General features: G+C 36.9%; 10 protein-coding genes across 10 annotated transcripts; 5 read left to right on the top strand and 5 right to left on the bottom strand. All coding sequences in view use genetic code 12, as the record gives it.

The window, feature by feature from the left end:
- Positions 1 to 269: 269 nt before the first annotated feature.
- SWI6 (transcriptional regulator) lies at positions 270 to 2,423 on the top strand (the record flags this gene model as incomplete). The annotated part of the gene is made up of 1 exon (XM_049325910.1): positions 270 to 2,423. One exon carries the CDS (start codon positions 270 to 272, stop codon positions 2,421 to 2,423), a length of 2,154 nt encoding a protein of 717 aa, XP_049178541.1.
- Positions 2,424 to 2,605: 182 nt separating this feature from the next.
- KGF56_004467 (frequenin) lies at positions 2,606 to 3,181 on the bottom strand (the record flags this gene model as incomplete). The annotated part of the gene is made up of 1 exon (XM_049325909.1): positions 2,606 to 3,181. One exon carries the CDS (start codon positions 3,179 to 3,181, stop codon positions 2,606 to 2,608), a length of 576 nt encoding a protein of 191 aa, XP_049178540.1.
- A 327-nt stretch (positions 3,182 to 3,508) lies between these two features.
- KGF56_004466 (succinate dehydrogenase assembly factor) lies at positions 3,509 to 3,985 on the top strand (the record flags this gene model as incomplete). Its single annotated transcript, XM_049325908.1, has 1 exon — positions 3,509 to 3,985. The coding sequence occupies one exon, from the start codon at positions 3,509 to 3,511 to the stop codon at positions 3,983 to 3,985; it is 477 nt and encodes a 158-aa protein (XP_049178539.1).
- Positions 3,986 to 4,895: 910 nt separating this feature from the next.
- Positions 4,896 to 6,119, top strand: KGF56_004465 (uncharacterized protein; the record flags this gene model as incomplete). Its single annotated transcript, XM_049325907.1, has 1 exon — positions 4,896 to 6,119. One exon carries the CDS (start codon positions 4,896 to 4,898, stop codon positions 6,117 to 6,119), a length of 1,224 nt encoding a protein of 407 aa, XP_049178538.1.
- A 1,559-nt stretch (positions 6,120 to 7,678) lies between these two features.
- KGF56_004464 (uncharacterized protein) lies at positions 7,679 to 10,984 on the top strand (the record flags this gene model as incomplete). Its single annotated transcript, XM_049325906.1, has 1 exon — positions 7,679 to 10,984. One exon carries the CDS (start codon positions 7,679 to 7,681, stop codon positions 10,982 to 10,984), a length of 3,306 nt encoding a protein of 1,101 aa, XP_049178537.1.
- Positions 10,985 to 11,148: 164 nt separating this feature from the next.
- On the bottom strand, positions 11,149 to 12,249 carry FUS1 (Fus1p; the record flags this gene model as incomplete). Its single annotated transcript, XM_049325905.1, has 1 exon — positions 11,149 to 12,249. One exon carries the CDS (start codon positions 12,247 to 12,249, stop codon positions 11,149 to 11,151), a length of 1,101 nt encoding a protein of 366 aa, XP_049178536.1.
- Positions 12,250 to 12,668: 419 nt separating this feature from the next.
- DPP2 (phosphatidate phosphatase) lies at positions 12,669 to 14,100 on the bottom strand (the record flags this gene model as incomplete). The annotated part of the gene is made up of 2 exons (XM_049325903.1): positions 12,669 to 13,372; positions 14,094 to 14,100. 2 exons carry the CDS (start codon positions 14,098 to 14,100, stop codon positions 12,669 to 12,671), a joined length of 711 nt encoding a protein of 236 aa, XP_049178535.1.
- A 231-nt stretch (positions 14,101 to 14,331) lies between these two features.
- EGD1 (Egd1p) lies at positions 14,332 to 14,823 on the top strand (the record flags this gene model as incomplete). Its single annotated transcript, XM_049325902.1, has 1 exon — positions 14,332 to 14,823. The coding sequence occupies one exon, from the start codon at positions 14,332 to 14,334 to the stop codon at positions 14,821 to 14,823; it is 492 nt and encodes a 163-aa protein (XP_049178534.1).
- A 2,486-nt stretch (positions 14,824 to 17,309) lies between these two features.
- Positions 17,310 to 18,656, bottom strand: PHO114 (Pho114p; the record flags this gene model as incomplete). Its single annotated transcript, XM_049325901.1, has 1 exon — positions 17,310 to 18,656. One exon carries the CDS (start codon positions 18,654 to 18,656, stop codon positions 17,310 to 17,312), a length of 1,347 nt encoding a protein of 448 aa, XP_049178533.1.
- Positions 18,657 to 19,528: 872 nt separating this feature from the next.
- Positions 19,529 to 21,319, bottom strand: MNN23 (Mnn23p; the record flags this gene model as incomplete). Its single annotated transcript, XM_049325900.1, has 1 exon — positions 19,529 to 21,319. The coding sequence occupies one exon, from the start codon at positions 21,317 to 21,319 to the stop codon at positions 19,529 to 19,531; it is 1,791 nt and encodes a 596-aa protein (XP_049178532.1).
- Between the last annotated feature and the right edge of the window lie 657 nt (positions 21,320 to 21,976).

Genomic DNA, 21,976 nt, shown 5'->3' with positions numbered 1-21,976 from the left:
TAAGCAATATACTGGAGACAGTGTGAACGACATTTTACGCGCAATAAATTCCGAAGTTTGTATTTTTCAATAGCTTCGGTTTTTGGAACAATAAAGGAAACCTTGACCAACTAATACCTCTCTGCATTAAGCACACTGCTCATATTAGAAAAAGAAGAAAAACAAGAAGAAGAAGAAAAGAGGGGGCCACCACCATCTGTTTTTTTTTTTTGGTTTTTTTTCTTCTTACTCAACTAGTAAAGTCTAAGAGTCTATTTTCTTTTTCAAACATGGACTCACCTATACACATTGGAGATCTTACTACAAATTCAATTCAACAAAGGTTAAATGATACTCACATCAATACAATATTTGACACAGAGGTGAGCTCTGCGGTGTATTCCGGTGTTAAAGTGATACAACTAACAATCAGGATGGGTGAAGGTGCAGATAATATGAGCCTGCAGAATCTTCCTCAAGATGAAATCACTATACTAAGAAGAGTTCAAGACTCATTTATTAACGCTACACAGTTGCTCCAGATTTTAATCAAGTTGAACCTACTTACCGCGAATCAGGCCAAAAACTTTCTTAGTAACAAAGTTTCATCAGGTTTGGAACATTGGGGCGGCGTTTCGCTGACAAAACACCGTTCGCACATATTAGAGTATTTGAGTAATGAGAGCGGTTTACTTAAAGGTGCGTGGGTACCCTACGACTTGGCAGTCAGCATAGCATTGAAGTTTGATGTCTACGAGATGACAAAAGAATTGTTTCTTGTGGATGTTCACGACTACGAGAGTCTTCCTAAACTCAAGAAAAGAACACTAGAACTTGGAGATAAAGTCTCTAACAGCATCACCGAGTCACCATTGAAGAAACAAAAAGTTGAAGAACTCAAGGATGGCGATGGGTCTGGAAGCACGCATACGCGTCCGCAAGATATTGTCGATGGTTACACTAATAAGAATTCGTTTTTTCCACACACCATTCCTCCAATCTCTATTAATGAAGACCAGTTGAGTTTAGTAAATACAGCAAAAGGCATATACGGACAAGTGTTTAAAAAAGACGAACTCGCAGTCGGAGTGTCCGTGGAGGATGTGAAGATGGAGTTTGAACCTTTACTTGCAGAGCATCGTCTTGATGAAGTAGAGGATATCCCTCTTGACCAAAAGGGACAAACTGCATTGCATTTTGCAGCAACACTAGCCTCGTTGGGCCTCGTTTCCGCATTTATTGAGCTAGGACTTACTTCACCCATTAGAGGAAACAATGATGGTGAATCTCCTTTGATATCTTGTGTTCAAGTTACCAATGCTATGGAGAATGGAAATTTTGTTGAAATATTAGAAAACTGGTTATATCCGAACATCTGGTTGCTTGATAACAAAAAGCAAACTATTTTACACCACTTGGCTATGCAAGTTGGGAAGGGCGAGAGCTATAAATTTTACTTATCTGCGATATTGGAGTATGTAATTTTACAAAGCCGTACAAAGTTCAAAAAGTTCAAAGAGCAAATTTTGGATGCAACCGATGAAAATGGCGTTACTGCTTTGCACATTGCAGTGGAAAAGGAAGATAAGTGGCTTATCAAAATATTGTTGGCTTTGGGCGCTGATGCGCGTATTCCCGACAAGCGCAATATAAAATGTGAAGATTTCGAGATATTGAACGATGTTGAAGGACTCACTTTTAACGAGAATATCTTTGACTTGATACGTACAAACCAAGAGATATTAAGGGAGCAGACGATAGTAAATGGCAGTGAGATGCCAGATATTGAGGAAGTCAAGGCAGTAAAGACTCCGCTGAAGAATATATACGATGACGCGCAAGAAACGATAACATCAAAGATTTTTCAAAGTATACAACAACTACTAGCTGAAACGAATTTTGAGTATGCCAGTATTTTGAACACCAAAAGGGAGCAGATTGAGCTTTTAGATCTGGCTCTACATGATGCCACGATAGTTACAGCAAATAACAGGTTTCAAACTAGAAAACTTGCCGATAATCTAGCTACATTGGACACTCTTAAGTTACTGGCTGCTAATGTATCAGATAAGTTGATGCTCTGCAAGCAAGAGCTTGTCGGAGAAGAGGAGTTACTGTTTGACGAAAATCAGCAGTACGATGCGGATGAGCCTTTCATTATAAAATCATTATATGAAAGAGTAGTTAAGAACGAATCAGTGGAGGATTTGAGGCATGACGAGGCGATAATCAAGCAATTACAACCTGTAAATATTCTCAGAGCAAGAATAAACGCGTACAAGAAAATGAACGAAAATTTGGAAAACGAGTTGCAATGTTTGATTGATTATAGAGAACTCACTTCCAAATTTAAAAACATTGTGAGTACATGTACCAATGTAGGCATGAACGATGTCGATGAATTATTAGACGGTCTTTTGGAAGCAGTTGAAGGACAACGGTAACATATTAGAAAAACCAAAGAAAAAAAAAAAAAACAATAAATGAAAAATAAAAAATTAAAAGAACACATTCATTTCTGTATTCCTCCAACTACTAATTATTCTTTCCCCCTCCCCTCCCTTTCTACACCGTCACTTTCTATGTAAAAAGCGTGGCGATTAATATCCTATTTCTCTAGTAATTATCAAACTAATCCTTGATACGTATTTAGTGAGCTCATAATTGCAGGATCTAGTTTCGATAGCTTGAAAAAGTCTTCCAACGTGATTTCATCGGACTCTTTATTTTTCCCCAATAATGCAAACCATTTATCAGTCCTGAGCTCTGGAGTTTTTTCATCCTCGGGTAAAGCAACCATAGGCCCAATCATGGTGTATGTCGCACGTATAATGGGTAATATATCATCATACTTTAGCCTTCCAGTCTTCTTGTAGTCGTATAGCTTGAAAGTCCAGTTGATTTTTTGCTCATCAGTACCTCGACTTGTTACACTGAGAGCCACTATAAATTCCTTGAAATCGATATACTTCAGGTTATCCAAATCGAAAACCAGAAAGAGATAGTGACAATAATCTGTGGGGTCTCCAAACGGGAAGAATTGTTTATATACTTTGGCAAATTCCTCTTCGGACAATTGACCTGAAGGACAGTCTCTCAAAAATCCTTTGTACCACTGCTGGAGTTCTCTTTTGTCGAAATAGGTAGCATCTCGAAGTTTCTTCAAATCTTCCTTAGATAACTTTGAAACCGACTTACCCATGTTCAGTCAAGTTCTATAAGCAGTAAGCCCTTAATGTTGCTTCTTCTTCTTCTTCTTCTTCTTCTTATTCTTCTACTTCTTCTTCTTCTTCTTCAAACAATAATAGTTTTTCCTTCAACCAAATCAGAACTCTGAAGAGGCTCTACCTCACAAACGAAAAAAAAAAAAAAATAAAAAATAAAAAATAAATAAAATGGAAAAAAAGCAAAGTAAATTTTTCAGTGTAACTTTTAGTGGTGATCTCTCTCTCTCTCTCTCTCTCTCTCTTTTCTGAGGTTTGATGGCGATCTTCTTCTTTTAAACAAAAAAACCCACTACTTTTGAAAAATGCTAAAGTCTACTAGAGTGTTTTCTGTTCAAGTGTCTGCCAGGAATATCTCAAAGTCCACTTTGAGGTTTGCTAATAATGGGAAACCTCAAAATCCGCCCATAGATCCTTCCTTACATATGAGGATTTCCCCCATTATTCGTACTGGAGAAACGATAGATGTCAAGCGTGCAAGGCTAGTTTACCAATCCAGGAAGAGGGGTATTTTGGAGAGTGATTTGCTATTAAGCAGGTTTGCCAAAAAGTACCTCAACAAGATGTCCATGGAAGAGTTAGATGAGTACGATAAATTATTGGATGAGGCAGATTGGGACATTTACTATTGGGCAACGAAAAACTTCAAGATCACTCCTTTACCGGAAAAATGGCAAGATTCTAAGATACTAAACTTATTACAAGAAGAAGCAGAGAATAAGGAAAAGGTCATTTTGAGAATGCCTGAGTTGGATGAAAATGATTTTCTCGGGACAAAGTGAGTATATTTTGTATATACCCTTTGAACTAAACGTGGTGAAGAATATCCGAGATTGAGTACTATCTTACTAAAAAAAAAAATTAAAAAAAAAGAGCTACTCCTGTCCACCCGATACTTTTCTCTGTGGAAACCAGCAGTCGTTGCAGGACAATGGAACCCGGGAATATATGTATATATATATGTGTGTGTGTGTGTGTTTAGGTGGTATTTTCTCTCTCATAGTTAAGTTTGAATTCGAGATCAAGAACATCTGAGGCTCAATAATAACCATTTGGTTAGCCGATGAGAGGGTATGAGATATCTGAAGTTTCAAGTCTTATCTTTCTTTTTTTTTTTTTTTTTTTGAAGAAAAGTTAATCAATGCGCGTACTTTTTTTGCAGCTTTGTATAAGTTTAGGTCACTTTGATGCAAAAAATGGTTTCCTTTTTTCCAGAAGTATCAAATTTCTCACTATTTCATTGCAAGATGTTATTGTACTCGTGACTCCAATCACTTGGCAATAAAACTCTCTTCTTCCTCCTGACCTTTCTCTCATACATTGTAAAGAAATACGATCAAAGAATAAACGTTCATGTTTGGAGTTTCCCAGTTTCAAGAATAAGACATTTTCAGCATTCTTCACTTAAACAGGGATACATCTACTTCAAATATAGAGTACTAATTAAGGAACGGCGTTCCAATTGAACAACTAGCCAATCTTTCATATCATCTACTACATAATTACGATGTAATAATACTCTAATATATTAGGCATAATTCTCGAAAATAAGGTTGAAGGAAAAGTTTGAGATTTCAATTGGCAGCGGGGACACTGATTTTGTCACGGTTTAGGTTTTTTAATTCTTTTTTTTTTTTTTTTTTCTTTCTTCTCTCAATACTGGTAAAATATACCAATCAAGAAGCAGATTAAATGTCGATTTCAATTGAGGAGATCCCACAAGAGTTGAGGTCCGATAAGTTAGTGACCCCTTATATACAAAGATCGTTAGAGTTGAAAGAAGTAGAGCCTGTAGTAAGCTATTACTGTAAAATATTTGTTCTTGAGCATATATTGGAGAATAAATTACACACTGAATCGAAAACAAATGAAGAGTTTACCATCAAGCTTTTAGACGATACGGAAGCATTGAAGAACAGTTCAGAAAATGAGGATCTACATAATGTTTTGACAGATAAGAATGTGTCGTTTGGCCTTGTTTTTAAGTTTACTTACCAATTATTTAATTCGTGCCTTGAAGCTTTGAAGAATTATAACAGCAACGCAAGGGCTCAATTAATAGCAAAATTTAGAGCAACCTTGTGTTTTTTCAACTTGTTTGATGTATTTCGTAGTTCTGAGAACGAAATCAATTTTTCGAAATATACAGGAGGTAAAATACACTCTTGGACCGAGTTGGAGAAACTAAACAAGGATAAGATAAAAATCTTAAAGTACCAATTGACAAGGCTAATAAAGAATGAAGTTGTCCCCGCTCAAACAGAATTGGACGAGGCGGAATTGGAAAAACAGTTTGATGAAGAAGTGGCCAACCTTGAATCAAAAAATATCGATGAAGAAGTGGCCAACCTTGAATCAAAAAATATTGATGAAGAAGTGGCCAACCTTGAATCAAAAAATATTGATGACAATAGTGTGGGTCCTGAGTCACAGAAATATGGAGAGGAAGACACTACAGCAGCAGCAGCAGCAAAAACAACAGAGAAGCATGAAGGGAATGATGAGGATGATAGCCGACTAGATTTACCTGGAGCGCCACATTTTCTTCCAACTGTTTCACCGGAGTCAGAAGAAGATACAGTAAAGTTACCTGGCGCACCAAAGTACCTACCTGATGATGATATTAGTCATATCAACAAGTCAGGATCAATTCACGTGTTTCCGCCATCATCACCAGAAACCAAAAAGCCACCTTCTCTTGTAAAAACCAAACTGAATCCAAAGCATAATACTAAACCACTCAGCAAAGAAAACATCAATGAAATATTAAATCGAGACGATGTAATTACCCAGATTCAGAAACATACGAAATTTGCAAACTCAGCATTACAATTTGATGATTTGAATGAGGCAGAAAAACAGTTGCGAAACGGATTGGAACTACTCCAGATTTTGAGACAGCAAGAAAATATCTAATCCAAAACAAGGAAGAAAAAGAGATCACGACACTAGGGAGCAGTATGTAGTGTCCACGCAGGTCTTAAATATAGTAAAGCTTGAAATACGGAAAGCGTTAAATATAGTAAAGCCTGAGATATAGCAAAACCTTGTATACAGGAAAGTCCTGATTATATAGCAGAGCATGAAACGTTGTAGTAAAGGAGATGTATTGAGAGTTTGATTCATTTTGGTGGGTGATTGTACCTTGGTGAGGTTAAGGAGTGAATTCTCAATGGTAGCGTCATAGATTATGAAGTTTTGTGTTTATTTAATTTTTTTTATCAGATTTAAATCTCAGGCAACAGTCCTACCAAAAAAAGAAGAGCATAGTATTCCAAGAAACACAGAACAAACCAGATCGAACAAGTGTCTTTGTTTTAACTGCATTCTTGTATGTATTGACTATAATGAAATATTTTTGCCTTATAGCTGTCAATATTTGTATTTTGAAAATTAACGGCCCCGCCTTTTTTTTTTTCCCCTCCTTTATGTGGCTATGTGCCATAATAAGATTTTAAGGACGCACATAGATATGATGTCATGTATATACAAATGTTGTAAAGTTAAAAATCCGTATGTGTAAAAACAGTATCAACGGCTAAACGTCTCTTTGTGCTCTGCATAGTGGCTGTTGTAAACCTGTCCTTTTCCTATAGTGTATACCTTTGCTACGGTTTTTGAGTTCCTATGTTTTTATTATTTGAAAAAGTACCCTATTGTAGCGTCCCTAATTTAGTGCGCGTGAATTTAAAATGCGCATACTTTAACTTCATCATACCTTAAATAATATTTATTATTGTTTATTGGTTAACACACTTTACCACACCTCACCACCACACTTGGGGCAACGGATCTCTTTTTTTTTTTTTGAACCTCACACAATACGTATGTATCTCACCACACCCACCCACGCACACACACGACAGTTATTTTATATAGCTTTTTTTGAGGATATTATGCGCACCATGTCCCAAAATTACTAAGATCTTAATAAAACGTCTCGAGATTTGTAATAACAATATTGTGTGCATTTTAAAAATATAGAAAAAGAAAATAAAAAAATTAAAAAAAAATTAAAAAAAAATTAAAATGCAGAACCGGGGAAAGAAAAAAACAAAAAATCAAAATTCAAAATGAAAAACCTTCTTTTGGTGAACAAAAACTTTTTTGAAAACTGGTAGAGACTAAGATAAAGAGAAAAGTAATAGGAAGAGGAAGAGGAAAAGAACAAGACTGGGAAAAGAGAAGGGTAAAAAGAAGGATACAGAGAGGAAAAGATAACAGATTTTGGGTACAAGGGTATACAGGTATTATTTTGTCTTTGGATCAAGGATCAATTTCAACAACAACGCCAACTACAGTAATCACAACATCGGCCTTGGCCTTTTTTTTTTTTTTCCCATCTTGATCCGTTTTAGAATAGGTGCTGTTTGTTTTTTGGACTTTGAATAGCTCAACCCTCTCTCTCTCTTTCAATTCACACCACTATACTACAGCAACTTGTTAATTTTGAATAAATAAGAACAATACAAACCATGCAAGCAGTTAGAAAGAGAATAACTTCAAGTCAAAGTAGCTCTTCATCAAACGACAAATTGTCCAGAATACCTAGTGGTGCTCAGGATGATGCAGATTTGGAAGGGTTGTCTCCAGAGTTGATACCGATCATTACTCTATTATCGTCACAGTCACATAGGCGATATCACGAAGGTATATTTATGTTATACTATGATTTGAATGCAGATGGGAAACCTGCTGATCGTGAATGGAAAGAAGTTTATGGAATCTTGACTGGAAATCAACTTGCATATTGGGATGCGGCAAATTTGGCTCTGTTCAAAAACAACCAAGAGGCACTATTGGAAATTTCTGCAAAACCAAACTATATAAATTTTACAGACTCGGTTTATAGCGGGATGAAAAATTTACCAGCCGCAAAGCAAAATCTCGATAATGTCATTATAGTTTCCACAACGTTGAAAAATAGATACATTTTACAGTTCAAGTCATATAAGGATTTAACGCTATGGTACAGTGCATTGCGTTTATCAAACTATGAATACAAATCCTTACAAGAAGCATATACCGGAGCTCTTTTATCGGCAAGGGGATCGCGTTTATCTGATATAAAAACTATTTTGGCAGAAAAACGGTTCGATCATGAAGAATGGGTAAGTATTAGGTATGGAAGCGGAATGGCTTGGAAACGATGCTACGCTGTTGTTGAGCCTTCTACGTCAAAAAAGAGTATGTTTTTACCAGGCAGAATTTTGTTTTATGAGAACGAGCAAAAGAAAAAGAAACAGTTGATGGCGGTTGTCAGTAACGCATCGGCCGTGTCGGCTATATATCCACAATCTCATCTATTGATTGATCAGTCAACAATGTTGAAAATGGACGGATATATCAATTTTACGTCGCCATCTTTGTCGAGCAAGATTAGCAAAAAGAGCGCAAGCGATTTTAAGCAAGCCTCAATTTTTATGATGCCTGAGCAACACTCTTCTGTCCCAGGATTTGATACCTTGATTCGATTTTTAATACCGTTGTTTGATTCCTTTGGGCTATATGGAAGACCAAAGCGTTTAAAAGCAAACAGAAGCGATGTCGACTCCCTATTATTTGGCTTACCAACTTTACCTCGTGTTCACTATTTGGAACTTCAGGATGTTGTAGATTTGATAAGTCGAGGTGATTTCTTTAGTTGGGATCTCAAAGCTTGGAACAGCAATATCCAGGGGCTTTTAAAATCAAAGATTGACCGGGGCTATGAAGGCTGTGGAAGCCAAAGAGGATATAGCGGTGCGCTCAACTCCTTAAATAGCCCTGTATTATCCGGATCTCCAAGAATGGCGAGTGGAGCAAGTCAGTTTCTGGCTCCAAGAAAGACATCGTCTAGTTTGTCACAAGTTGGTTCACCTTTACAACCCGAAATCAAATCCAGCGGTAATGGATTTGATAAAAATCTACGTGAATTATCCATTAGAGTTACCGGAGATTCTGGACCAGTGCTAGGTCCAGGACCAGTCTCAGGTTCCATGACTGGACCGCACACACCAGTAGCGGCTTCTATGAACCGTAATTTGGTCCCCGAACAAGCAAAGTCTCATCATCAATCTATTCAGCTTGCTGACATTTATCAAAAATACTCAGATTTGAAAACGCCTACAGATAACTTTTATGGCAGGACTCAATTATTGAATGGATCTGAGGAATATTTGAACGACGATGGTTTGTCAGCTAATGTCGGACAATTAGACTTGTCTAAGAAAGTTTATCCTACCAATGACGAAGGATTGTTTGGCGATGATGACAATGACAATGACGATGAGGACAAAGACAAAGACAAAGTTGAAGATGAAGATGATGAAGAAAGTAGCAAGATCGCTTTGAATACAGGTAACATGAACAATATCGGTACGCACTCTCCTGTTCCTGTCAACACACTTGGAACTTTGAAAGTACCGTCGTTTCAAGATCAAAATGGTAGTTATTCGTCTGTGGTCTCACCGATGGCTCAATTTGATAACCTCAGAGACCAGTACAAAGAAGTTGAGAAGGAGAACAAATTATTCTATGGCTTTAGGGTTGAATCACCAACTTTCCAAGTTCCGTCTAATGAAAATCAAAGCAACCTCAATGGTGGTGGTTTTGGTGGCAAATTGGGTGAGGTATCTCAAGGTACTGCATCTACTCAAGATTCAAACGGTGTCCCCTCTATTCACTCTGAATTGGGACACATGAGCAGTGGCTCTTCTCTTGGGTCACTTGAGAAAAGTCAAGATGAACTTGTACAGTCACACGCACCAGCTCCCTACCCCATTAATAAACCTAGATTTATATCATCACCGAATTCATCACAGAATCAAATAAGTCGAACCTCCGATGATACAGCGAAGGGCACATTGTCCTCTTCTAAAACACATTTTCAATATCCAGTTTCGCCAATTCAAAAAGAGCAGTTCGCTCAAGGAATGACCCCACAGAGTGAAGACACCATCACTATTCACAGGTCAAATGCAAGTCCAAATGTAAGTCTCTCTCAGCAACCACCACAACAATCCCTGCTGGAGAATGTTTATCTTCAACCGCAGATGCACCGAAAATTGCCATTCATGTCACCTCAACCTGTGCCATCCCAGTCTACTTTCCAGACAAGACCTGGTAATTTTTCAAGGCTGATGGATTCGTTACCCCCAGCGAAACTGTCTCAACTATCGGACCCTACTTTCTATAACAATCATACCCATCCTCAACAACAACAACAACAACAAAAACAACAACAACAACAACAACAACAACAACAACAACAACAACAACAACAACAACAACGCCACCAACACCAACACCACCACCACCAACACCAACACCAACACCAACACCATCATCAACAACAACAACAACAACAACAACAACAACAACAAATTAGAAATGTAAACACTCAGTACCAACAAAAATCACAGAATATGCCTTCGGCATCAATACCCAATCCTGTTTACAACACCTATTCAAACCAGGGCCAGTACAGGAAACTAGACCAGTCTGTTGACCCGCAAGTGGCTACTTCTATACAGCAGCGATCTCAAAATCAAAATATTCGAAGTCAAGGATCTCGTGCAAATCAAAGTGCTCAAAATCTCAATTTCCGCGGTTACGACAATCAGCAGTACCAATACTCTTACAACGCTCTGTTGAATCAACCTCTGGCCATCAATAAAATGTCACAACAACAACAGCAACAACAGCAACAACCACAGCAACAATATGGATATCCGCAAGCGAAACACCCATACTCACAAGCATATAATCCTTACGACAATAACGCCGCAAGGAAATATTAGTGCCTCAAAGTTGTTTTAAGATTCAGATTCTGGCAAGAAGTGTGATCAGCTATGGTCATATATACTTTGTTATATTAGTAACGAAATAGAAGGTAGAAAGAAAAAAAAAACAAGAAAAAACAAAAAAAAAAAGCCGATGATATGTCTATACTTTTGTTTTTCCCTTACATCTTTTGCAAACACATCCTTGGGACCAAACCAGTTCCACCACCGCTAGTAACCTCATCATCACTATTGTGCCCAACCAAGCGAATTTTGCACCAGCCGTCGCTATGTTTTTGTAGAATAACGCATTTGTCGCCAATATCTATGGTAATTTCATCGGGTAGATTTTTTGAGTAATGCTTTATTACTATGTATATGCTCTGGTTCAGTGAATCCTGTTTCTTTAAATCAATTGGCTCCTGCATTGTGATATCGTCACCTTCTTGATGTGGCGAGGGGATCTTCAAGACTTGAGGTCGAACCTTTGCTGGTCTTTCTTCCGATTCTTTACCTAGAATGAACTTTTTCAAAAACACTGGAGTTAACATGGACACGGGCCTGGCAATAGGATTATCCTGATCCTTTTCATTACTTTTATTTCTTGCTGGCCATACCCTGCTCAATCTTTTTAGGTGATCCCTAAATTCTGGTTTACGGTTGTTTTGCTGCTGATACATCTCTAAATCTTTAGCAGTCTTTAAATAATTAGTTGGAGAAAATATCACGGGATACGGTTTCTCGGCTAGAGTATCAGAACTCGACCTCGATCCTGGCTCCAATCTCGTAACATAGGCTGGCAGAAAACTGAAAATTTTTGAGTGAGCTTCTTTGTTGGAGTCAAGTCTCTTTTTCGATTTTCGTAAACGAAAGTAATACCATACACCCAAGGCTATAAAAAAAATCACGAAAACCGCGATTGGAATTCCAATGGCAATACCGACTTGACTTGAGTTTGATGTTTTAATATCTCCCATTTGTAATCTCGATGAATAATCTGACGTAGTTGCTTCTTTGGTTTCAGTGGAGGATGTTTCGGTATTAGCACTATTTTGATGGCTCAAAGATGCCGTGTCTGAGGACAATGGTAGTTTTGACATACTCGTCGTAAACGATCCTAAACTTGAACTTGCTGATGCTGAAGTTGTGGTGTACATCATCGAGTTGGTAACAGGCACCAAAAGTACTTGCTCTCTAGTCACAGTAGTTTCTATCCAGGAAACATCTTGATAGCTTGGTCCCGTAGATTCGTCACTCAATGTAGCTGTTCTAGTAAGCGTCATGATCAATGTGGTATCGTCTGTATTGTCTGCCATCTGGCATATTATCTTTCAATTTTCCTTACATTATCAAACTGGCAGGGAAAGAAATGCCTTTTATAATCACACATGGTACTAGGCTACGATGGAGTAGGATTTGTTTGAGACATGTTCTACTTCCTTTCTCTTGATGAAAGAAAACAGTTTCAGCTGGATCAAAAATGTAGCATCTATTCTAGTGATAAAGTGATAAGGTGAGAAGAGCGTTCTTAGCCTCATGCGTTATCGGCTATTTTTTTTTCTGCAACAAAATTTTTTGGAGTTCCAGAATGGTTTCAAATTCTAAACTACTTTATGAGAAAAACAAACGAAGACAAATTTGAAGAAAGCAAGAGCAAAATGAGAGAAAAGGATATAAACTATTTCGGTTCATGCGTTCTTTATCAAATAGGCAAAATTGTAGCATTTTCTTTTGGTTCGTTCCAAGTTTTGGGAAGTGAGCAATCTATACTGCGCAAGCCTTCCCAATAATGATGGAATACAATCCACGCAAACAAACATCCAATAAGTGTACCAAAAATCACATCCGTAAAGTGGTGCCTATAATCTTGAACTCTACTTAATGATACGTACGAAGCGAATAGTAACGGGAGCCAAACTAGTATATGCTTGTACATATGTTGTGGAGGCAGCTTCGTCAATTCAAATTGCGCAAGTAACCAAAGCGTCAAGTATAAGAAAGAAGCAAAACTGATGGATGAATGTCCCGATGGTGTTGATCTCAAACCATCTAATAATTCACCCATTCCGTACGGAGCAGTGCAAACACCGAGGTTGACAAATTGTGAACTAAACTTGTCCCGTGGCGCACCACACCTTGCCAAAAAGTCCGGTCTTGGTCTCGCAATCCAATTCTTGAGAATATCTGTTACAATAGCTGTCAAGCTAATCGATACCGCCAATCCTAACAATGCAACTTGTAAGACATGGAAAAATCTTTGCTCTTCTTGCCTAGACTTCCCGGAACGACTCCATTTGAGAAAAGTAATTATAGTGATCACTAGTGCAGGTAATGCAGAAGCAAGAATGAAGCACTGAGGCCCACTGACTTTTTGCTTTGTAGCAAATGGGTGGGATATTGTCAAATCTGATAATGAAAACTCGCGACTAAAGGGCTTTGCATGTTCGGCCACGAAGAAAAAATACACAACAAGAACTAGAACTGCTATCCAGTCGGGGATGTGTTTTCTCAATTTAGAGCTCCTCGAGTATTGGAGAAGGGAATTGCTGGTCATGAACGATAGAAACAACTTCTTGAAAGAGAAAAAATGAAGTTGCATTTTTTTTTTCCCCTTCCCTACCTCTCACAAGACCGTAGTATCAATCAAGTTTGCTTTACATTTTGAATCATTATGAAAAAACTTTTTGACCAAATGAGAGCCTTTTATTTAGTTATAAATCCTTCTGCTTTGTAATATGAATAGATTTACTATTGTGAAAAGCTAATTGCCTGTGCACTCGCTGTAATAACAAAATGCAGTCTACACATAGGTTGGTACGTCTACTAATCTCAATTATATTCTACTACTTGAAAGAGAATCGAAATACTTGGTTATCTATCACCATTACGTTTCTTGATGTTTCCTTTCAATCGAATTTCAACAATTGTTTGACCATATCTGTCCTATATTCTGGCTACTTTGAAAAAAAAAAAAAGATCTATAATAGCCCGGGGCCATATGAAATACTATGACAAACCAAACTTGAGAGCGAGGGCACGGAAGGTCAAACTTATACAATGAGAAATTGTTCTTGCGCCTTTCATACTAGTGTCTCCTTCTCCTACTCCTCCTCTTATTCAAGCATACTTAGCATGAAGTTTGTTTGTGTCTTTATAGGAGGAAAGAGAAATGAGTAAGTTGAATGAGTAAGTTGAATGAGTAAGTCAAATAACAATCTTCTTTTATTTCTGCCTTATATACAGTTCAAGGTGTCGTGCGATTGTGTCCAAATATTTTTTCAAAATTTTGGAACAAATTTTCAACTCAAATTTTTTTCAACACTCCAAAGAGAAGAAGTTTAAGACTTTATCACAATTCATAAGAGATGCCTGTTGACCCAGAGAAGTTAGCCAAATTGCAAAAGTCCACAGCCAAGAAAGTTGGGGGATCTAGAGTTAAGGCCAAGAAGGTCATTAAAACCGAACAAGATGATACCAAATTGATTGAAGCCTTGGGTAAATTGAAAGCTACAAAAATCGAAGGAGTAGAAGAAGCTAATTTCTTCAAGGATGACGGTAAAGTTTTACACTTCAATAGAGTTGGAGTTCAAGGTGCTCCTGCTTCAAACACTTTTGCATTCACTGGTTACCCACAGGAAAAGAACATCACACAATTGATTCCTCAAATTTTACCGCAATTAGGTGCTGAGAACTTGGAAATTTTGAGACAATTGGCAGAGCAAATCCAAGCAGGCAAAACTCCAAAAGACTTAGGTACTGCTGCCAGTGCTGGTGCTAGTGAAGCTGCTGGTTTAAACGAAGAGGGTAATGATGACATTCCAGATTTGGTTGACCAAAAATTTGACGATGTAGAATAGTTTTTGAAGAACAAATCATTCAACTATAACTTTGCGACATAAACACGTAATTACATACATGCACATGTTGGTTTATATTGTTATCATGTAAGTAGACGATTGTGTACGTTTCAACGACAACGATACACCAACAAATCGTTAATGTATTACTGCACATAAAAGCTTAGTAAACCAGTTTTAGGGGTACCAAAACTCCTCTTCTTCTGTGCAACTATATCTTATCTATTTTGCTCTAGTACTTCTAAAAAAAAAACTTGGCTAAACGGAACAGAACTACAAAAAAAGAAATCTGCATTCAATAGCCATCCATCACCATCACCAACCCAAAAAACAATAAAACCTCATACTTCCTACATCGATTGGGTAATCCGTTCTGATCAAAATAATCTCATACCAACTCACCAACCGAAAAACACAATTCTGATTTACACAAACTAATTATCACTACCAATCTACCCTCGATTAAAATATCGTAACCATCTCACATCATCATTGACTAAACTCTACAATGAATAAAAAACTCTCATCAATTAAAAATTCACATTCAAAAATCACAGCCGATATATACGAGAGGTTACATTAAACGCGCATACAAGTAACCACAATAATGATAAAACTCTCTTACACCCTGCAACAAACTATGTGGCAAAAAAACATTCAAAATAACAAAGCTTTCAACTATATTTGATCAGACAACATACAAGAGTCTGAAGTGGTACTTTTTATTTCCAAGAATTAATTTTAAAACCATTCTTTACGAAATAAACAAACTAAAGTATTTCTTTACATGTTCAATGAAAACCTAATGACCAAGAAAACTTTCTCCTCCACAAACAGGTAAATACAAGAACTACGTGTAACATCTCACATTGAAACCAAATTGTGCACAATTAAAGGTTAATATCACACCCCAACGACGGACAAGAAAACATTCATAATGCAGATTTCATTTGCGCCTACGCCCTTATTTCAAAATAAAGTATATTATAAATAAACTTAACCTTGAAAGAGGGATCGAAAAAAAATTGAGAGACAACAAAGTAAAGACCTAATATTAATGAACAAAAGTAAAGCGAGATAGTGTCAGTCAAAGTGTGTCAGTCAGAGTTGCTCAATAATGTCGATAGTATCGATAGTGTTAGTCAAAGTGCTCCACTATCTCGCTTCGCTCGCTAATGTCGATAGTGTCGATAATATTGACCTACCTACTTTCGACTAGACTCGTTTCAGTCGTCTAATCTCTCTCCACTATCTCGCTTCGCTCGGGTAAGTAGTAATCATTATCATGTTGATTGAATAAGGATTTTAGATTACCCATAACTCATCGTACAATTCCTATACATGATTGTTAACAACGAACGTAAACCGTAATACCTAGAAATTTATGCAGCATTTGGCTAACTTTCAAATTTAAATTACTAGTTTTTTTATCCTGACCATGCCATATTTGACATACATATATAAATTATACAATCATCATAAAGAAGACATCAACATGCTAACTGGTTGTTGATGTTTTTTTTGAAAAACATTCCAACACGTCAATCAAACAGATATGATCTTCGAAAGTATTAGTAACCAGTGTGGTGTTGGTTCCTTGAGTAAGCTTGAAAGAGGTCTCTATGCAGAAAGTATACTATGGAGTTAATAGATAGAACAGTTGTGCTGTAAGCAAAATCAAAAATTCTTACTTCGTTTTGTGGAAAATCTTTCGACTGAACTTGATTTTCAGGCATATTTGCGCTACAAAAGTCTCGCCTCTTTTCTGTATTCTCTACAATAAACATGTTTGGTGCGGATCGTTTATCAGGGGATGGGGTTAAAGAGGTGTCCAGATTCATTGTACATAATAGTTTATTGTTATCCACATGTTCTTCTCCATTTTTTGTTTTCCAATACGTTCCTACTCATTTGATTCTGTACTCAACATCATTAGTTATCTCAGGATTAGACAGGAAATAAGTTCGTGAGTATTTTTTCTTGTTGCATTTTCATTATCTTTTGAAAGGGTGTAAGTATATAAGGAGGTTCAACTATTTGAATCAGGGGAATGCTCTCTTTTTTATCAATAGGTGTGAAGTCTTTGCAAACTTGTGTTGTTCAATGCTAATGATCTCTAACTAGAAAATTTGGATTTGATGGATGATTGTATACGACTGTCTTGAATATTAAAGGGGCAGCATTATGATTAGAGTTTAATGAGTTGTTAATTTTTGGTGAAATCATCCACGAGAGTGGAAACGAAACAAAAATTACATTTTGTCTGAACATATAGAGTAAATTATCTTTGTTACAAATTTTGGTTCGTTAGCTATGAAGAGAGTTGGATGATAGAGTTGCTTGTTCTTGCTAATACGTTAAAATATGTAATTTTTATATAGGTGTTAAAATAATTTTTTTTATCAACAGCTATTTAGGTATAATATAGTTGAGTTTTTCTATAGACATATACTCGGAGTTTTTCGATTATTTTTTTTGTTTTTGTTTCACTGGTCTATCAATGGTGCATCATAGTTTTTTTCGTTGTAGTCCCAGAAGAAAGTTAAATTGGATGGTCCCTGTGAGTTACACTGATTTGCGTAGGAAACATTTTCCAACCTTGAGTTCACAATGTCAACAAATTTGTCTAGAGCACACGTAAATGCAATACCATCAGTGCAGCTGGGGAAGGGAATCACTGCGTCATTCATTATGAATCTAACATAACTTTTGTCTCCACACTTCAATTTCTCTATGTAGGTTCTTCCACCTTGAGGAAATTGTTCTGCGGCATTATAAGTGTTAGGAAAAGGTACATGATCGATGGGTAAAGGATTTTCGGGATTAATCAATCCCATGGAAGAAAAAAAGAATTCCATATCAGTGTCGTGAGTAAACATAATCCATACTTTGGAGTCCTCTTGTAATAGCTTAAGGGAAGCTTCCACCATGGGAGAGCCAACAGTGGTGCTCAAGTTGTTTCCTTGTCCAATTTGATAGTAATTGACCAAATCATTTCTGTATCCACTTTTGATAAATTCATCATTGGTGAAGAGATTGCAAAATGGGGAGGATCCACGCACGTTTATCTCAAATGCGCACCAAAGAAATAAGGAAGACACTTGGCCTGTGGTTAAGTTGAGACCCGGGTTATCATGTTTCCACCTGTCAAGTATTTCTTGCAAATACGATTTGTCATATTGATTGAGCAATTGCTCGTTAGCATTGTTGTCCAAGTTTCTACATCCATATCTAGGCGTAAGAGAATTTGCACCCATTTTTCCATCCTCATCAATGACAATATAGGTGACATTGTCAACGTCACCAAAGGCTCCCATTGCAAAGTACTCAGCAGTTTGATAGCAACGGCCCGAGTTTGTTGTGAAGATTGGAAATGTTTCATTGAATAAGTGGTTATACCTTTCGCGAAAGTATGTGCCATGCCTAATGGCGTTGGTGGTCCCTGCATATGGTCCCTGAGAATTCAGCGGACTAGTCTCCTTCTCATAATATTCCGGATTAGTAACAAAATATTCGTATGTATTGAGGAACTCCAAGTCACCTTTAAACTCTCTTCCATACTCCTTAAACACACTCATTACTCCGTCAAAGTAAGCACCATCACCCTTTGACGGAAATCTCTCTCCATGTCTTGAAATCATTTGCACTTGCTCTATGGTGCACGTGTTGGGCACATCTGTGCTGATTCCATAACCCGATCTCTGTTTATAAGGGGCACTCCCACCTAAGAAATTGATGATGTTAAATTGCTCAATTGAAGCTTGTTGTGGGGTAGCTACATCCTGAAAGACAGACTGTCCTACAAGCAATAAACTCGGGTTGATCGAAACCATTTCTGAAAAATCTACATGGTGTAAATAGAACTAGAATTTACTTAGGCATTGTGTAGGAGGACATTGTGCTTTTAAATAGCAGTAATTTTTTTTTTTTTTTTCTTTTTTTTTTTTTTCAATCTTTCTGGGGCTGCAAACTGAAAAACGTGTGTAGAATCTTGAAAATTACACAGAAGGAAAAAAAACCCTTCCCTAAATCTGTCATATTAGGAAAAACTCGGAGTTTTTGATAGTTCAAGTTACTGAGTTGATAGTTACTCAATTTAAGAGTGGCGAGTATCTAGGATAAAAACATTGATTCAAACGATACAAAGACCTTTCTAATTTACATGTGTTTTTCTTTTTAAGATCTTTATAGCAAACCAACGAAGATATATAGATTATTAATTGAAACTTGAATTGATTTTAATGCAAAAAAATATAAACTTTTATGGTAAGCTTCAATTCAAAAACTAATAAATATATATACAATTCGTTCAACAACTTGACTTGATAACCTTCTCTGAAAAATGATCAAACGCTAAATATAGCGAATTTTAAATCTAAAGCTACATTTTTATAATGATCAAAAAATGCGGAATGAATGTTCGAGTTTCAGGACTTTCGCTTCAGATTTTAAAAATAGACAAAATAACCTATATTGAAACTTAACTCCAAAGTCTTCAATTTTTATTGACAGCAACAGTAGCTCCTAGTATTACTGATGTATTCAACTAGGTGTTGTTTTAAATCAGAAGAGAAACGATTAATGCTCAAATAAGTTTTACTTTTTAATATTCAAAGAGAAAAAACAGTTTAGAAAAGAATATACCGAATTCCATGAGACTTATATGGAAAAATAAATGCATGCATAAAAATAAGCTACTTAAATTTTATACTAATTCATCAGGAGCTAGCCAGTCCACTTGATTACTGATGAAGTTGCAAAGCCTTTCCATATCTTGATTTTTGAAAAATTCAAACTCAAGTTTCTTAACACAAAGCGCCTCTCGTATATGTAGCCATTGTTCATATTCAAAATCGACCTCGACATTCTCTATTGTGGATTTGTTCATAATGGTTTTACTATACTTCATTCTATCATACAACCTGTATTTTAACTTATTTTCAACGGGATCATACAAATCTTCCTTCAGCATGTAATTAATTGGATCTAGTTTAGGATAATTGCAGTGTATTGTAAATACCGGAAGGCCATTGTGGCTTCCGAATTTTTCGTTTCCGTCATTAGCATATTGTTCTAGCTGTTTAATTTGCTCTGACACAGGCATGGTTTTCCCACTCTTCTCAAATGGTCGAATAATCAATTCTTGAAACCTTTCATAATCAGCCAAAGGATTCTTTTGAGCCATTGCTACACCCTTAAACACCTTGGCATCGTCAAAGTAACCTGGAGACATTATGAATGATTTAACTTGGTAGTAATTCTGGTCTGTTGCAACGGCAGCAGCAACAAACGTATCTTTATCTCCTTCTCCTTGTTCGCCTAAGGAAAATAGTTTGTAAAATATATCGGGTCCGTAGACATTATAGTACAACGATAAGAGAATTGTTTTTCCATGCGTGCCCTTATTGATCATTAGCTGGCCTGATTCTGTTGATAAATCTGGAACGGCATTCTCTAAATCATGATAAGGAACCGATTCATCGCCTTCTTTAACTTCAAGATCCAGTTCAGAATTCTTTGGCGCAAATAAAGGAAATCTGTTGTACCTTCTTCGTTTTCTTTCATTTACTTTGATCCCCGCAATCTCATAATACTTTGGATATATGGTCCGCTTCCAGTAATCTGGCCATGTTATCATCCCCAGTTCCTTGTAAAGGGAACTCTGAAATACTAAATCAGGAATGGAAACAATCATGTTATCAGAATCTAATAAAAGGATGTGCTGGAATGACGAAATTGCCAACGCAATCGATTTGAATTGGTATGAGTGGAAGCTTCTCTTCTTCATGACAGAGTCTCCAAACATATCTGGTACCATTACACATTGTGCGTCCAACTCTCGTAACATGGAATCACAAAATTGCTTTTCTTGTTCATAATCTTTTTTACGAGGCATGATGACCTCAACCGGAAGCTTCGTCCCTGTTTCTCTCAAAGCAAGTATAGCCAAATACGTTAACCAGGAGAATTTTTCTCCACCAATAAACACGATACCTGTAGTGTCCTTTTTGTATGTGAAATCGGGCATTTCGTCCGGAAGCTTCTCCATTACTCTCGCGTGTCTTTTCTTCAATTCTAGTACAGTCTCATCAGACATCTTTGCCCTAGACAATAATGCCTTTTTAGTGCGGGATTCATCTGACTTCTCCACGAGTTCAATAAGGTTGGATGGAGAATCTTTAAAGTTCATACCATTCTCATCGTAGAGGGTGAATATTTTGTCCCAGAACTCATGCTGCCTTTGAATCCTTTGTTCTTTATTATGCAATATCAGGTCTGAATCGTATTTGGTTGCTGAAGTTTTACCTTCCTTAGTAATTTCGTGCAAATGTGAAGTTGCTAGTTTATCGGATGAGAGAGTTTCGTCATTTATTGCATTCACGTCGTAATTGGCAACTGAAATGTAGACAGAATACGTTAGAAACCCCACCAAGAATAGTAGAGTTACAGCTTTTATTCTATAACGTGATAGTTTTTGCAATATTTTGCATCTCATCTGCAATAATACGTGGTTGATTTGATGTTGCTTACCAGGAAAAAGTATTACACACAAATGTTCTCTCTTTCATTTTTTTTTTTTTCTTTTTGAACTTTTCTGTTTTTTTAGTTTTGCATAAATTTCCATTATGAGAAAGTTTGATCTAATCTAATTGGGAATTAACTCAACTGAAGAGATAACCCCCAAACCTATACTACACTAGGAAATTCCAGGAATCTACTACACTTGGATTGTTCAGTTTATAGAAAACTAGAGTGTAGTAGTGTTGTATGATGAGTTTTGGTGGTTCACATTCATTTAGAGGATCAGGGTCCTCGGGCTATATACAAAAAAATATCTCTGGGAATACCAAATCGAAGGGCCACTATGAATCCAGAGAGTTGGACTTAAAGATACAAAAATGGAGGGAAAATTGTAGAAGGCGAGAGAGAGAGCAGCAGCAACCAAATGCCGACATGTTGAGAAGACAAAATTTACGAAATATTGAAGTTATGTGCGCTGAGCTAGAGGACGAGTTGGAGGAGAAGGGTGTCCCCACAAGTGAGATTCAAGACTTAGTTATGCAACTCAAAACGCGGTTGATGAAGCAAGATGATGCAAGCGAGAGCAAAGATAACAACTCTGAGGAAAATAAAAGCTTAGAAGGCGAAAGAC

Source organism: Candida oxycetoniae (genome assembly GCF_023343755.2).
Source record: "Candida oxycetoniae strain CBS 10844 chromosome Unknown scaffold14, whole genome shotgun sequence".
Lineage (NCBI taxonomy): Eukaryota > Fungi > Ascomycota > Pichiomycetes > Serinales > Debaryomycetaceae > Lodderomyces > Lodderomyces oxycetoniae.
Note: the sequence above shows the minus strand (reverse complement) of the source record. Positions and strands in the feature narration are given on the sequence as shown.